Here is a 15,145-nt window from a genome sequence, read left to right on the forward strand (position 1 = left end):
CCTCTCTCTCTCTCTGTCAGTCTCCCTCTCTCTCTCTCTGTCAGTCTCCCTCTCTCTCTCTCTGTCAGTCTCCCTCTCTCTCTCTCTGTCAGTCTCCCTCTCTCTCTCTCTGTCAGTCTCCCTCTCTCTCTCTCTGTCAGTCTCCCTCTCTCTCTCTCTGTCAGTCTCCCTCTCTCTCTCTCTGTCAGTCTCCCTCTCTCTCTCTCTGTCAGTCTCCCTCTCTCTCTCTCTGTCAGTCTCCCTCTCTCTCTCTCTGTCAGTCTCCCTCTCTCTCTCTCTGTCAGTCTCCCTCTCTCTCTCTCTGTCAGTCTCTCTCTCTCTCTCTGTGTCTCTCTCTCTGTGTCTCTGTGTGTCTCTCTCTCTCTCTGTCTCTCTCTCTCTGTCTCTGTCTCTCTCTCTCTCTCTCTGTGTCTCTCTCACTCTGTCTCTCTCTCTCTCTCTCTCTCACTCTGTTTCTCTCTCTGTGTCTTTATCTCTCGGAGGGGGGGAACTTGCAGGTGGTGGTGTTCCCCATGTGTCTGCTGCCCCCCTTGTCCTTCTAGACGGTAGAGGTGGCGGGTTTGGAAGGTGCTGTCGAAGGAGCCTCGGCGAGTCGCTGCGGTGCATCTTGTAGACGGTACACACACACACTGCTGCCACTGTGCGTGGGTGGTGGAGGGAGCGAGTGTTTGTGGATGGGGCGCCCATCAAACGGGGCTGCCTTGTCCTGGACGGTGTCGAGCTTCTGGAGTGTCGTCGGAGTCGCGCTCATCCAGGCAAGTGGAGAGTGTTCCATCACACTCCTGACTTGGGCCTTGTAGATGGAAAGGCTTTGGGGGGAGTCAGGAGGTGAGTTACTCTCCGCAGTATTCCAGCCCCTGACCTGCTCTTGTAGCCACTGTGTTTATGTGGTGAGTCCGGTTGAATTTCTGGTCAACGATAACCCCAAGGATGTTGACTGTCGGGGGATTTGGTGATGGTTACACCAGTGAAGTCAAAGGGCAATGGTTAGCGTCTCTTATTGGTGATGGTCATTTCATGGCAGTTGTGAGGTGTGAATGGTACTTTGCCACTTGTCAGCCCAAGCCTGGATATTGTCCAAATCTCCTCTCATTCACTCTCTCCATCTCTCTCCTTCATGACCAAGGATCATCACAAGAAAGTATAAATCAACAAATGACATGGAACAACTTGACCACTGATGGAGGTACGTCAGATATGGGTGGGCAAGTTGTTCGCAGTTCACGATATCTCCAGCTTTCAACTGAGGGCATTCTTTTGGAAAACATCTCAAAAACGCCACATTTGTTTGGATTGTGTACAGTGGGAGTGAACGGGAAGGGGTTTGGGTCCATTGGGATTGTGGACAGTGGGAGTGAATGGGAAGGGGTTTGGGTCCATTGGGATTGTGTACAGTGGGAGTGAATGGGAAGGGGTTTGGGTCCATTGGGATTGTGTACAGTGGGAGTGAATGGGAAGGGGTTGGGGTCCATTGGGATTGTGTACAGTGGGAGTGAATGGGAAGGGGTTTGGGTCCATTGGGACTGTGTACAGTGGGAGTGAATGGGAAGGGGTTTGGGTCCATTGGGACTGTGTACAGTGGGAGTGAATGGGAAGGGGTTTGGGTCCATTGGGATTGTGTACAGTGGGAGTGAATGGGAAGGGGATTGGGTCCATTGGGATTGTGTACAGTGGGAGTGAATGGGAAGGGGTTTGGGTCCATTGGGATTGTGTACAGTGGGAGTGAATGGGAAGGGGTTTGGGTCCATTGGGATTGTGTACAGTGGGAGTGAATGGGAAGGGGTTTGGGTCCATTGGGATTGTGTGCAGTGGGAGTGAATGGGAAGGGGTTGGGGTCCATTGGGATCGTGTACAGTGGGAGTGAATGGGAAGGGGTTTGGGTCCATTGGGATTGTGTACAGTGGGAGTGAATGGGAAGGGGTTTGGGTCCATTGGGATTGTGTACAGTGGGAGTGAATGGGAAGGGGTTTGGGTCCATTGGGATTGTGTGCAGTGGGAGTGAATGGGAAGGGGTTTGGGTCCATTGGGATTGTGTACAGTGGGAGTGAATGGGAAGGGGTTTGGGTCCATTGGGATTGTGTACAGTGGGAGTGAATGGGAAGGGGTTTGGGTCCATTGGGATTGTGTGCAGTGGGAGTGAATGGGAAGGGGTTGGGGTCCATTGGGATTGTGTACAGTGGGAGTGAATGGGAAGGGGTTTGGGACCATTGGGATTGTGTACAGTGGGAGTGAATGGGAAGGGGTTTGGGACCATTGGGATTGTGTACAGTGGGAGTGAATGGGAAGGGGTTTGGGTCCATTGGGATTGTGTACAGTGGGAGTGAATGGGAAGGGGTTTGGGTCCATTGGGATTGTGTACAGTGGGAGTGAATGGGAAGGGGTTTGGGTCCATTGGGATTGTGTACAGTGGGAGTGAATGGGAAGTGGATTGGGTCCATTGGGCTTGTGTACAGTGGGAGTTAAAGGGAAGGGGTTTGGGTCCATTGGGATTGTGTGCAGTGGGAGTGAACGGGAAGGGGTTTGGGTCCATTGGGATTGTGGACAGTGGGAGTGAACGGGAAGGGGTTTGGGTCCATTGGGGTTGTGTACAGTGGGAGTGAACGGGAAGGGGTTTGGGTCCATTGGGATTGTGTACAGTGGGAGTGAATGGGAAGGGGTTTGGGTCCATTGGGATTGTGTACAGTGGGAGTGAATGGGAAGGGGTTTGGGTCCATTGGGATTGTGTACAGTGGGAGTGAATGGGAAGGTGTTTGGGTCCATTGGGATTGTGTACAGTGGGAGTGAGTGGGAAGGGGTTTGGGTCCATTGGGATTGTGTACAGTGGGAGTGAATGGGAAGGGGTTTGGGTCCATTGGGATTGTGTACAGTGGGAGTGAATGGGAAGGGGTTTGGGTCCATTGGGATTGTGTACAGTGGGAGTGAATGGGAAGGGGTTAGGCACCATTGGGATTGTGTACAGTGGGTGTGAGTGGGAAGGGGTTTGGGTCCATTGGGATTGCGTACAGTGGGAGTGAATGGGAAAGGGTTTGGGTCCATTGGGATTGTGTACAGTGGGAGTGAATGGGAAGGGGTTTGGGTCCATTGGGATTGTGTACAGTGGGAGTGAATGGGAAGGGGTTTGGGTCCATTGGGATTGTGTACAATGGGAGTGAATGGGAAGGGGTTGGGGTCCATTGGGATTGTGTACAATGGGAGTGAACGGGAAGGGGTTTGGGTCCATTGGGATTGTGTACAGTGGGAGTGAATGGGAAGGGGTTTGGGTCCATTGGGATTGTGTACAGTGGGAGTGAATGGGAAGGGGTTTGGGTCCATTGGGATTGTGTACAGTGGGAGTGAATGGGAAGGGGTTTGGGTCCATTGGGATTGTGTACAGTGGGAGTGAATGGGAAGGGGCTTGAGTCCATTGGGATTGTGTACAGTGGGAGTGAATGGGAAGGGGTTTGGGTCCATTGGGATTGTGTACAGTTGGAGTGCATGGGAAGGGGTTTGGGTCCATTGGTATTGTGTACAGTGGGAGTGAATGGGAAAGGATTTGGGTCCAGTGGGATTTTGTAGAATGAGTGTGAATGGGATGGGGATGGGCTTGGGATTGTGCACAGTGGGAATAAATGGGAAGGGTTTAGGTCCATTGGGATTGTGTACAGTGGGAGTGAATGGAGGAGGTTTGGGTCCATTGGGATTGAGTACAGTGGGAGTGAATGGGAAGGGGTTTGGGTCCATTGGGATTGTGTACAGTGGGAGTGAATGGGAAGGGGTTTGGGTCCATTGGGATTGTGTACAGTGGGAGTGAATGGGAAGGGGTTTGGGTCCACTGGGATTGTGTACAGTGGGAGTGAATGCGAAAGGATTTGGGTCCAGTGGGATTTTGTAGAATGAGTGTGAATGGGATGGGGATGGGCTTGGGATTGTGCACAGTGAGAATAAATTGGAAGGGTTTAGGTCCATTGGGATTGTGTAAAGTGGGAGTGAATGGGAAGGGGTTTGGGTTCATTGGGATTGTGTACAGTGGGAGTGAATGGGAAGGGGTTTGTGTCCATTGGGATTGTGTACAGTGGGAGTGAATGGGAAGGGGTTGGGGTCCATTGGGATTGTGTACAGTGGGAGTGAATGGGAAGGGGTTTGGGTCCATTGGGATTCTGTACAGTGGGAGTGAATGGGAAGGGGTTTGGGTCCATTGGGATTGTGTACAGTGGGAGTGAATGGGAAGGGGTTTGGGTCCATTGGGATTCTGTACAGTGGGAGTGAATGGGAAGGGGTTTGGGTCCATTGGGATTGTGTACAGTGGGATTGAATGGGAAGGGGTTTGGGGCCATTGGGATTGTGTACAGTGGGAGTGAATGGGAAGGGGTTTGGGTCCATTGGGTTTGTGTACAGTGGGAGTGAATGGGAAGGGGTTTGGGTCCATTGGGATTGTGTACATTGGGAATAAATGGGAAGGGTTTGCGTCCATTGGGATTGTGTACAGTGGGAGTGAATGGGAAGGGGTTTGGGTCCATTGGGATTGTGTACAGTGGGAGTGAATGGGAAGGGGTTTGGGTCCATCGGGATTGTGTACAGTGGGAGTGAATGGGAAGGAGTTTGGGTCCATTGGGATTGTGTACAGTGGGAGTGAATGGGAAGGGGTTTGGTTCCATTGAGATTGTGCACAGTGGGAGTGAATGGGAAGGGGTTTGGGTCCATTGGGATTGTGTACAGTGGGAGTGAATGGGAAGGGATTTGGGTCCATTGGGATTGTGTACAGTGGGAGTGACTGGGAAGGGGTTTGGGTCCATTGGGATTGTGTACAGTGGGAGTGAATGTGAAGGGGTTTGGTTCCATTGAGATTGTGTACAGTGGGAGTGAATGGGAAGGGGTTTGGGTCCATTGGGACTGTGTACAGTGGGAGTGAATGGGAAGGGGTTTGGGTCCATTGGGATTGTGTACAGTGGGAGTGAATGGGAAGGGGTTTGGGTCCATTGGGATTGTGTACAGTGGGAGTGAATGGGAAGGGGTTTGGGTCCATTGGGATTGTGTACAGTGGGAGTGAATGGGAAGGGGTTTGGGTCCATTGGGATTGTGTACAATGGGAGTGAATATGTGTCTTTTGCCCAGATTCTCAGTGGGATTTAATGATGACGGATTCAGAATCTCCCAGACATCATGCTCCAGAAGATACCCATGATGGTGACACCAGACCCCTCCACCTGAGGGAACATCAACCGTCGCATGGGGGTCCCCATTCACCCACGGAAATGGTCAGCGGTCCAAGCAGGGGATGGAGCTCTGGATCGACTGAGAATGGAGGGAGTTATTTCCTACTGGAGGTTGAGTCAATGGTGGAAGTCAACAGTCCACCCCTCTACGGGGTAATTCGCTGGATTGGAGAGGTTCCTGCCCAGGCTGAACCTCTCGCAGGCTTGGAACTGGTACAGTCCCCTGTTGTGTCCTTATTAACCAATTAGTGTTCGTTCATGGTGTTCACAGCTGTCCCCCATCAAACACTCCCAGGACAGGTACAGCACGGGGTTAGATACAGAGTAAAGCTCCCTCTACACTGTCCCCCATCAAACACTCCCAGGACAGGTACAGCACGGGGTTAGATACAGAGTAAAGCTCCCTCTACACTGTCCCCCATCAAACACTCCCAGGACAGATACAGCACGGGGTTAGATACAGAGTAAAGCTCCCTCTACACTGTCCCCCATCAAACACTCCCAGGACAGATACAGCACGGGGTTAGATACAGAGTAAAGCTCCCTCTCCACTGTCCCCATCAAACACTCCCAGGACAGGGACAGCACGGGGTTAGATACAGAGTAAAGCTCCCTCTTCACTGTCCCCATCAAACACTCCCAGGACAGGTACAGCACGTGGTTAGATACAGAGTAAAGCTCCCTCTTCACTGTCCCCATCAAACACTCCCAGGACAGGTACAGCACGGGGTTAGATACAGAGTAAAGCTCCCTCGACACTGTCCCCCATCAAACACTCCCAGGAAAGATACAGCATGGGGTTAGATACAGAGTAAAGCTCCCTCTACCCTGTCCCCATCAAACACTCCCAGGACAGGTACAGCACGGGGTTAGATACAGAGTAAAGCTCCCTCTCCACTGTCCCCATCAAACACTCCCAGGACAGGGACAGCACGGGGTTAGATACAGAGTAAAGCTCCCTCTACACTGTCCCCCATCAAACACTCCCAGGACAGATACAGCACGGGGTTAGATACAGAGTAAAGCTCCCTCTACACTGTCCCCATCAAACACTCCCAGGACAGGGACAGCACGGGGTTAGATACAGAGTAAAGCTCCCTCTTCACTGTCCCCATCAAACACTCCCAGGACAGGTACAGCACGTGGTTAGATACAGAGTAAAGCTCCCTCTTCACTGTCCCCATCAAACACTCCCAGGACAGGTACAGCACGGGGTTAGATACAGAGTAAAGCTCCCTCGACACTGTCCCCCATCAAACACTCCCAGGAAAGATACAGCATGGGGTTAGATACAGAGTAAAGCTCCCTCTTCACTGTCCCCATCAAACACTCCCAGGACAGGTACAGCACGGGGTTAGATACAGAGTAAAGCTCCCTCTTCACTGTCCCCATACAACACTCCCAGGACAGGTACAGCACGGGGTTAGATACAGAGTAAAGCTCCCTCGACACTGTCCCCCATCAAACACTCCCAGGACAGGTACAGATACCAAACTAGAAATCTCTAAGATCACATACCAACTGGTTCAAGAACAGCTTCTTGCCTTCTGCCATCAGACGTTTGAATGGACCTACCTGATATGGTGGCACAGTGGTTAGCACTGCTGCCTCACAGCGCCAGGGACCCGGGTTCGATTCCCGGCTCGGGGTCACTGTCTGTGGGGAGTCTGCACATTCTCCCCGTGTCTGCGTGGGTTTCCTCCGGGTGCTCCGGTTTCCTCCCACAGTCTGAAAGACGTACGGGTTAGGCGGTTGCTCAAGGGGACTGACCCTCCAGCAACCACAATTGTCTTCCCATGTATCAGGTATGACTCCAACCAGTGGAGTGTTTGCTCCCTTTTCCCCATTGGTTCCAGTTTTGTCCAGGCTCCTTGACGCCACACTCGGTCGAATGCCGCCTTGATGTCAAGGGCTGTCACTCTCACCTCTGGAATTAATTTCCTTTGTCCATGTTTGAACCCAGGCTGGAATGAGGTCAGGAGCTGAGTGACGCTGGGAAAATTGGGCATCACTCAACAGGCTTTGACTTGATTTGATTTATTATTGCCGAATGTACAGTGAAAATTATTGTTTCTTGCGCACTGTACAGACAAAGCATACCACTCATAGAGTACATCGGGGAGTAGGAAAGGAGAGAGTGCAGAAGGAGTAGATATTAAGAAGCCAGTCTATGATCTAACTGGTTGCTGCCTCTCCCTCTGTCAAAGTCAACCTTGTCAAAGTGAAAAAAAGTTCCCCAAAACTTTTGCAAAAGTTTTTGTTTAAGTTATTTGAAGAGTTTAGAGTTTTATTATAATTAAATATAATTAAACTAAGTGCATTATACCTTACAACATACTCAGGATACCTAATAGGTTTTTCAACTAAGGGGAAAAGAACTTGCGTAATATCTTATCATGTACTCAGGATATCTAATGAGTTTTTCAACCAAATGTGTTATTTCTTAGGGTGATGTCATAGCTAGGGTGTAGAGAAAGATCAACTTAATGCGAGGTAGGTCCATTCAAAAGTCTGACGGCAGCAGGGAAGAAGCTGTTCTTGAGTCGGTTGGTACGTGACCTCAGACTTTTGTATCTTTTTCCTGATGGAAGAAGGTGGAAGAGAGAGTGTCCGGGGTGCGTGGGGTCCTTGATTATGCCGGCTGCTTTTCCCGAGGCAGCGGGAAGTGTAGACAGAGTCAATGGATGGGAGGCTGGTCCTCTGGTTGTCACACTACCAGAAGGATGTGGAGGCTTTGGAGAGGGTACAGGAAAGATTTACCAGGATGTTGCCTGGTATGGAGGGCATCAGCTATGAGGAGAGGTTGGAGAAACTTTTGTTCTCACTGGAAAGATGGAGGTTGAGGGGAGACCTGATAGAAGTCTACAAGATTATGAGAGGCATGGACAGAGTGGATAGTCAGAAGCTTTTTCCCAGGGTGGAAGAGTCAATTACTCGGGGGCACAGGTTTAAGGTGCGAGGGGCAAGGTTTAAAGGATTAAAGAATGTTGTGTTACAGTCATAGCCAGGGTGTAGAGAAAGATCAGCTTAATGCGAGGTAGGTCCATTCAAAAGTCTGATGGCAGCAGGGAAGAAGCTGTTCTTGAGTCGGTTGGTACGTGTCCTCAGAGTTTTGTATCTTTTTCCCGACGGGAGAAGGTGGAAGAGAGAATGTCCGGGGTGCGTGGGGGTCCTTAATTATTTTGGCTGCTTTCCCGAGGCAGCGGGAAGTGTAGACAGAGTCAATGGATGGGAGGCTGCATTCACTCTATCTATACCCATCAAAATCTTATACACCTCTATCAAATCTCCCCTCAATCTTCTACGCTCCAGGGAATAAAGTCCCAACCTATTCAATCTCTCTCTGTAACTCAGCTTCTCAAGTCCCGGCAACATCCTTGTGAACCTTCTCTGCACTCTTTCAATCTTATTTACATCCTTCCTGTAACTGGGTGACCAAAACTGTACACAATACTCCAAATTTTGGCTGCTTTTCCGAGGCAGCGGGAAGTGTAGACAGAGTCAATGGATGGGAGGCTGGTTTGAGTGATGGATTGGGCTTCATTCACGACCCTTTGTAGTTTCTTGCGGTCTTGGGCAGAGCGAACATAAGAAATAGGAGCAGGAGTAGGCCATCCGGCCCCTCGAGCCTGCCCCGCCATTCAATAAGATCATGGCTGATCTTTTCGTGGACTCAGTTCCACTTACCCGCCCGCTCACCATAACCCTTAATTCCTTTACTGTTCAAAAATCGATCTATCTTTGTCTTAAAAACATTCAATGAGGTAGCCTCAACTGCAAGAGCCATACCAAGGTGTGATACAGCCAGAAAGAATGCTTTCCGTGGTGCATCTGTAAAAGTTGGTGAGAGTCGGAGCTGACATGCCTAATTTCCTTAGCCTCCTGAGAAAGTTGGTGGGGCTTTCTTAACGATAGTGTTGGCATGGGAGGGACCAGGACAGCTTGTTGGTGATCTGGACACCTAAAAACTTGAAGCTCTCGACCATTTCCACTTCGTCCATGTTGATGTAGACAGGGGCATGTACTTTACTCTGCTTCCTGAAGTCGATGACAGTCTCCTCCATTTGACATTGAGGGAGAGATTATTGTCATCGCGTTGCCATTCTGGAGATGGGCTGCATTGTTCGTGGGGGAGTGGGAAGGGGAGGCCATGGATTGACAAGGCTGGTGGACCCCCCCAAGGATGAATACTGACCCCATTTCCCCTTGTGTGTGTGTTGGCAGGAGATGGCTTTACCGACCGGCTGCACGGATGGCACCTACTGCGGTCGACGGTACTTCCAATGCCTCCCGAACAAGGCCCTCTTTGTCAAGCTCAGGACCTGCAGGCCCGACTCACGGTTCCACTCGCTGACGCCAAACGCCAACCCCGTAGACTGGTGCAACTCACTCGGTGAGTGGGGGGTGGCGTGGTAGTGGGGGTGTTTGAGGTAGCGTTGCAGCGTGGAGAGGGTGCACAGGGAGGGTGGGAGGTCGCACAGAGAGAAAGGAGGGTGAGGAGAAGAAGGGGGAGGAGGAAGGGGGAGGATCGGAGAAAGGGGGGGGAAGCGGGAGGGCATGGTGGAAGAAGACGCCTGGGATGGGGCATTGAAGTTACGAAGAGAGGTTGGAAAAGGCTTGGGTTGTTTTCTCTGAAGCAGAGAAGACTGAGGGGTGGCCTGATCGAGGTGGACAAGATTATGAGGGAGGTGGATAGGGAGGTGGCACAGTGGTTAGCACTGCTGCCTCACAGCTCCAGGGACCTGGGTTCGATTCCCGGCTCGGGTCACTGTCTGTGTGGAGTTTGCACATTCTCCCCATATCTGCGTGGGTTTCCTCCGGGTGCTCCGGTTTCCTCCCACAGTCCGAAAGACGTGCGGGATAGGTGGATTGGCCGTGCTAAATTGCCGCTTAATGTCCCAGGATGTGTAGGTTAGAGGAATGAGCGGGCTAAATGTGTGGGATTACGGGGATAGGGCCTGGGTGGGATTGTTTTTGGTGCAGACTCGATGGGCCGAATGGCCTCCTTCTGCACTGTCGGGTTTCATTTTATGAGCAGCTATTTCCCTCAGTTGAAGGGTCAGTCACGAGGGGTCACAGGTTCAAGGTGAGGGGCAGGAGGTTTAGGGGGGATGTGAGGAAAAAACTTTTTTACCCAGAGGGTGGTGACGGTCTGGAATGTATTTCCAGGTGATCTGGGAGCGGCACGGTGGTTAGCACTGCTGCCTCACAGCGCCAGGGACCCGAGTTCGATTCCGGGCATCGGGTGACTGTCTATGTGGAGTTTGCACGTTCTCCCCGTGTCTGCATGGGTTTCCTCCAGGTGCTCCGGTTTCCTCCCACAGTCTGAAAGATAGAACATAGAAACATAGAACAGTACAGCACAGAACAGGCCCTTCGGCCCACGATGTTGTGCCGAGCTTTGTTTGAAACCCAAATCAAACTATTTCCTCCCTATCATCCCGAAGTGCTCCATGTGCCTATCCAATAGCTTCTTAAATGTTCCTAAAGTTTCTGACTCCACTATCCCTGCAGGCAGTCCATTCCACACCCCAACCACTCTCTGAGTAAAAAACCTACCTCGGACATCCTTCCTATATCTCCCACCATGAACCCTATAGTTATGCCCCCTAGTTACCGCTCCATTCACCCGAGGAAATAGTCTTTGAACGTTCACTCTATCTATCCCCCTCATCATCTTATAAACCTCTATCAAGTCTCCTCTCAACCTCCTCCGCTCCAAAGAGAAAAGCCCAAGTTCCCTCAACCTTTCCTCATAAGACCTACCCTCCAAACCAGGCAGCATCCTGGTAAATCTCCTCTGCACTCTTTCCAGTGTCTCCACATCCTTCTTATTGTGAGGTGACCAGAACTGCACACAATATTCCAAATGTGGTCTCACCAAGGTCCTGTACAGTTGCAGCATAACCCCACGGCTCTTAAACTCCAACTCCCTGTTAATAAACGCCAACACACTATAGGCCTTCTTCACAGCTCTATCCACTTGAGTGGCAACCTTTAGAGATCTATGGATATGAACATATATATCCATATATATGATATATATGGATGTGCAGGTTAGGTGGATTGGCCATGCTAAATTGCCCCTTAGTGTCCAAAGATGTGCAGGTTAGGTGGATTGGCCATGCTGAATTGCCCCTTAGTGTCCAAAGATGTGCAGGTTAGGTGGATTGGCCATGCTAAATTGTCCCTTAGTGTCCAAAGATGTGCAGGTTAGGTGGATTGGCCATGCTAAATTGTCCCTTAGTGTCCAAAGATGTGCAGGTTAGGTGGATTGGCCATGCTAAATTTTCCCTTAGTGTCCAAAGATGTGCAGGTTAGGTGGATTGGCCATGCTAAATTGTCCCTTAGTGTCCAAAGATGTGCAGGTTAGGTGGATTGGCCATGCTAAATTGCCCCTTAGTGTCCAAAGATGTGCAGGTTGGGTGGATTGGCCATGCTAAATTGTCCCCTTAGTGTCCAAAGATGTGCAGGTTAGGCGGATTGGCCGTGCTAAATTGCCCCTTAGTGTCCAAAGATGTGCAGGTTAGGCGGATTGGCCGTGCTAAATTGCCCCTTAGTGTCCAAAGATGTGCAGGTTGGGTGGATTGGCCATGCTAAATTGTCCCTTCGTGTCAGGAGGATTAGCAGGGTAAATAGATGGGGTCATGGGGATCGGGCCTGGGTGGGATTGTTGTTGGCGCAGGCTCGATGGGCTGAATGGCCTCCTTCTGCACTGTAGGGATTCCATGATTCCTGGGAGGGTGGTGGAGGCCTCACATCCTTTAAAAAGTACCTGGATGAATACTTGGCACTTCATCACATTCAGGGCTATGAGCCAAGCCCTGGTAGAGTGGGATTAGGTGGGAGTCTGAGTGTTTCTCATGTGTCCGGGCAGGCCTGATGGGCCAAAGGGCCTCTCCTTCTGTGTCCGATTCTAAGACGAGAGTTGGGAGAGGCAGGGGAAGGTGTAAGGGGGAGGAGGGAATTTGAGGGGAGGGGAGAGGGAGGATGGCGCGAGGAGGGAGGGGTGGGGAGAGGGGATGGGAGGGAATGTTGGATGGAGGGCAGTGGAGGAAAGGTTGGATTGGAGGGAGTGGGAGGGAAAGAAAAGGCGGGGGGGGGGTCAGAAGAGGAGGAGATGTGAGAAGGAGGGAGAGGAGTGAGTGGTGAGGAAAAGGCCATTGGGGAATCGGTAGACAAGCACAATTGTTTTTAATGTCATGGCATTGCTGAACCCAGGAGGCATTGTGGGACAGTGAGCACAAGGTTTTAATTGGAACTCAAGCCAGACATTGAATGATGGCAACTTGGAGTCACTGATAGTGCCGGGCATTGTCAGAGGATACAACACGTCACAGATAGATTGGAGAACTTGGGCACAGAAATGGCGGATGGAGTTGAGAAGAATGAAGGGAGATCAAATGGAAGGTTTGGATAAAGTAGACGTGGAGCGGATGCTTCCTCTTGTAGGGCATTCTGGGTCGAGAGGTCATCGTCTTAGGATAAGGGGTAACAAATTTAAAACAGAGCTGAGGAGAAACTACTTCTCCCAAAGGGTTGTGAATCTGTGGAATTCGCTGCCCCAAAGGATGCTGGGACAGTGAGTTAAGTTAAGGAGGAGTTGGACAGATTTTTAATTGGTAATGGGTTGAAGGGCTACGGGGAGAAGGCAGGAAAATGGGGATGAGGAGCGTATCAGCCATGATCGAATGGCGGAGCAGACTCGATGGGCCGAATGGTCTAATTCTGCTCCTATATCTTATGAACTTATGAGTTTAATCTGGACAAATGTGAGGTTATCTGAGGAAGGATGTCCTTGCTATAGAGGGAGCACCGCGAAGGTTTACCAGGCTGATTCCTGGGATGGCAGGTCTGTCATATGAGGAGAGACTAAGTCGGTTAGGATTATATTCACTGGAGTTTAGAAGAGTGAGAGGGGATCTCATAGAAACTTATAAGATTCTAACCGGGTTAGACAGGGTAGATTCAGAAAGAATGTTCCCCGATGGTGGGGGGAGTCCAGAACTAGGGATCATAGTTTGAGGATGAGGCGGAAACCTTTTAGGACTGAGGTGAGGAGAAATTTCTTCACCCAGAGGGTGGTGAATGTGTGGAATTCACTACCACAGAAAGTAGTTGAGGCCAAAACGTTGTGTGATTTCAAGAAGGAATTAGATACAGCTCTCGGGGCTAAAGGGATCGAGGGATATGGGGGCAGGGGGGCGGGATGGGGATCAGATATTGAATTTGATGATCAGCCATGATCAAAATGAATGTAGGAGCAGGCTCGAAGAATCATAGAAGCCCTAAAGTACAGAAAGAGGCCATTCGGCCCATCGAGTCTGCACCGACCACAATCCTACCCAGGCCCTATCCCCGTATCCCTACATATTTACCCACTAATCCCTCTAATCTACGCATCTCAGGACACTAAGGGGCAATTTTAGCATGGCCAATCAACCTAGCCCGCACATCTTTGGACTGTGGGAGGAAACCGGAGCACCTGGAGGAAACCCACGCAGACACGAGGAGAATGTGCAAACTCCACACAGACAGTGACCCCGAGCCGGGATTCGAACCCAGGTCCCTGGAGCTGTGATGCAGCAGTGCTAACCACTGTGCTACCGTGCCGCCCTCAAGGGCTGAATGGCCTCCTCCTGTTTCTGGTTTCTATGTTTCTATGTAAATGCGAGGTGATGCATTTTGGAGGATCAAATTCAGGTGTGAATTATACTGTAAATGGCAGAACCCTTCGGAACATTAACATACAGAGGGATCTGGGTGTGCAGATCCACAGTTCCCTGAAAGAGGCAACACAGGCGGCCAAGGTGATTAAGAAGGCATATGGCACGCTTGTCTTCATCAGCCGGGGCATTGAGTACCAGAGTTGGGAAATCATGTTGCAGCTATATGAAACCCTATTCGGCCATATTTGGAGTGTGCAGTTCTGGTCACCACACTACCAGAAGGACATGGAAGCTTTGGAGAGGGTGCACAGAAGGTTCACCAGGATGTTGCCTGGTCTCGAGGGTGTTGGCTATGAGGAGAGGTTGAATAAACCAGGATCGTTTTCACTGGAAAGACGGAGGCTGAGGGGAGACCTGATAGAGGTCTACAAAATGATGAGGTGCATAGACAGGGTGGACAGTCGGAGGCTTTTTCACCAGGGTGGAAGCGTCAATGACAAGTGGGGCACAGGTTCAAAGTGAGAGGGGGAAAGTTTAAGGGAGATGTGCGGGGGTGAAGTTTAGGGAAAGTCTTAGCCAAGAAATATCCTCGATGGAGAATCTATCTCCTCTCTGAAGGTTCCTACAGGGCACGCTTCTTACAATGGTTAATCTCTAGAGTTATTGCTGGCACAAAGGACTGCACATGACTTTTATCTACAAATTCCTCCACTCACTTCCAGAGGATTCTCTGTCATCCACCCAACTGTGTAACCAGGAACCAATCACATGGCTTGAAAGTTCCAATGAACTTGTAAACTGATTTGATTTGATTTATTATTGTCACATGTATTGGGATACAGTGAAAAGTATTGTTTCTTGCACGCTATACAGACAAAGCATACCGTTCATAGAGAAGGAAAGGAGAGAGTGCAGAATGTAGTGTTACAGTCATAGCTAGGGTGTAGAGGTAGATCAGCTTGATGTGAAGTAGGTCCATTCGAAAGTCTGATGGCAGCAGGGAAGAAGCTGTTCTTGAGTCGCTTGGTACGTGACCTCAGGCTTTTGTATCTTTTTCCTGATGGAAGAAGGTGGAAGAGAGAATGTCCGGGGGTGCGTGGGGTCCTTGATTATGCTGGCTGCTTTTCCCGAGGCAGTGGGAAGTGTAGACAGAGTCAATGGATGGGAGGCTGGTTTGCGTGATGGATTGGGCTACATTCACGACCCTTTGTAGTTCCTTGCGGTCTTGGGCAGAGCAGGAGCCACACCGAGCTGTGATACAACCAGAAAGGATGCTTTCTATGG

At 50.6% G+C, this 15,145-nt stretch overlaps 1 protein-coding gene across 1 annotated transcript in view; it reads left to right on the forward strand.

The window, feature by feature from the left end:
- Window positions 1–1,009: 1,009 nt before the first annotated feature.
- LOC144490629 (ubiquitin carboxyl-terminal hydrolase CYLD-like) overlaps window positions 1,010–15,145 on the forward strand; it is a gene marked incomplete at its 3' end in the record, with an annotated part of 29,809 nt that continues 15,673 nt past the window's right edge. Inside the window, exons 1-3 of the mRNA XM_078208337.1 lie at window positions 1,010–1,186; window positions 5,092–5,405; window positions 9,417–9,585. Of these exons, the coding sequence (XP_078064463.1) occupies window positions 1,018–1,186; window positions 5,092–5,405; window positions 9,417–9,585 (652 nt within the window). The remainder of the gene's footprint in view (window positions 1,187–5,091; window positions 5,406–9,416; window positions 9,586–15,145) is intronic.

Source organism: Mustelus asterias, unplaced genomic scaffold (genome assembly GCF_964213995.1).
Source record: "Mustelus asterias unplaced genomic scaffold, sMusAst1.hap1.1 HAP1_SCAFFOLD_3531, whole genome shotgun sequence".
Lineage (NCBI taxonomy): Eukaryota > Metazoa > Chordata > Chondrichthyes > Carcharhiniformes > Triakidae > Mustelus > Mustelus asterias.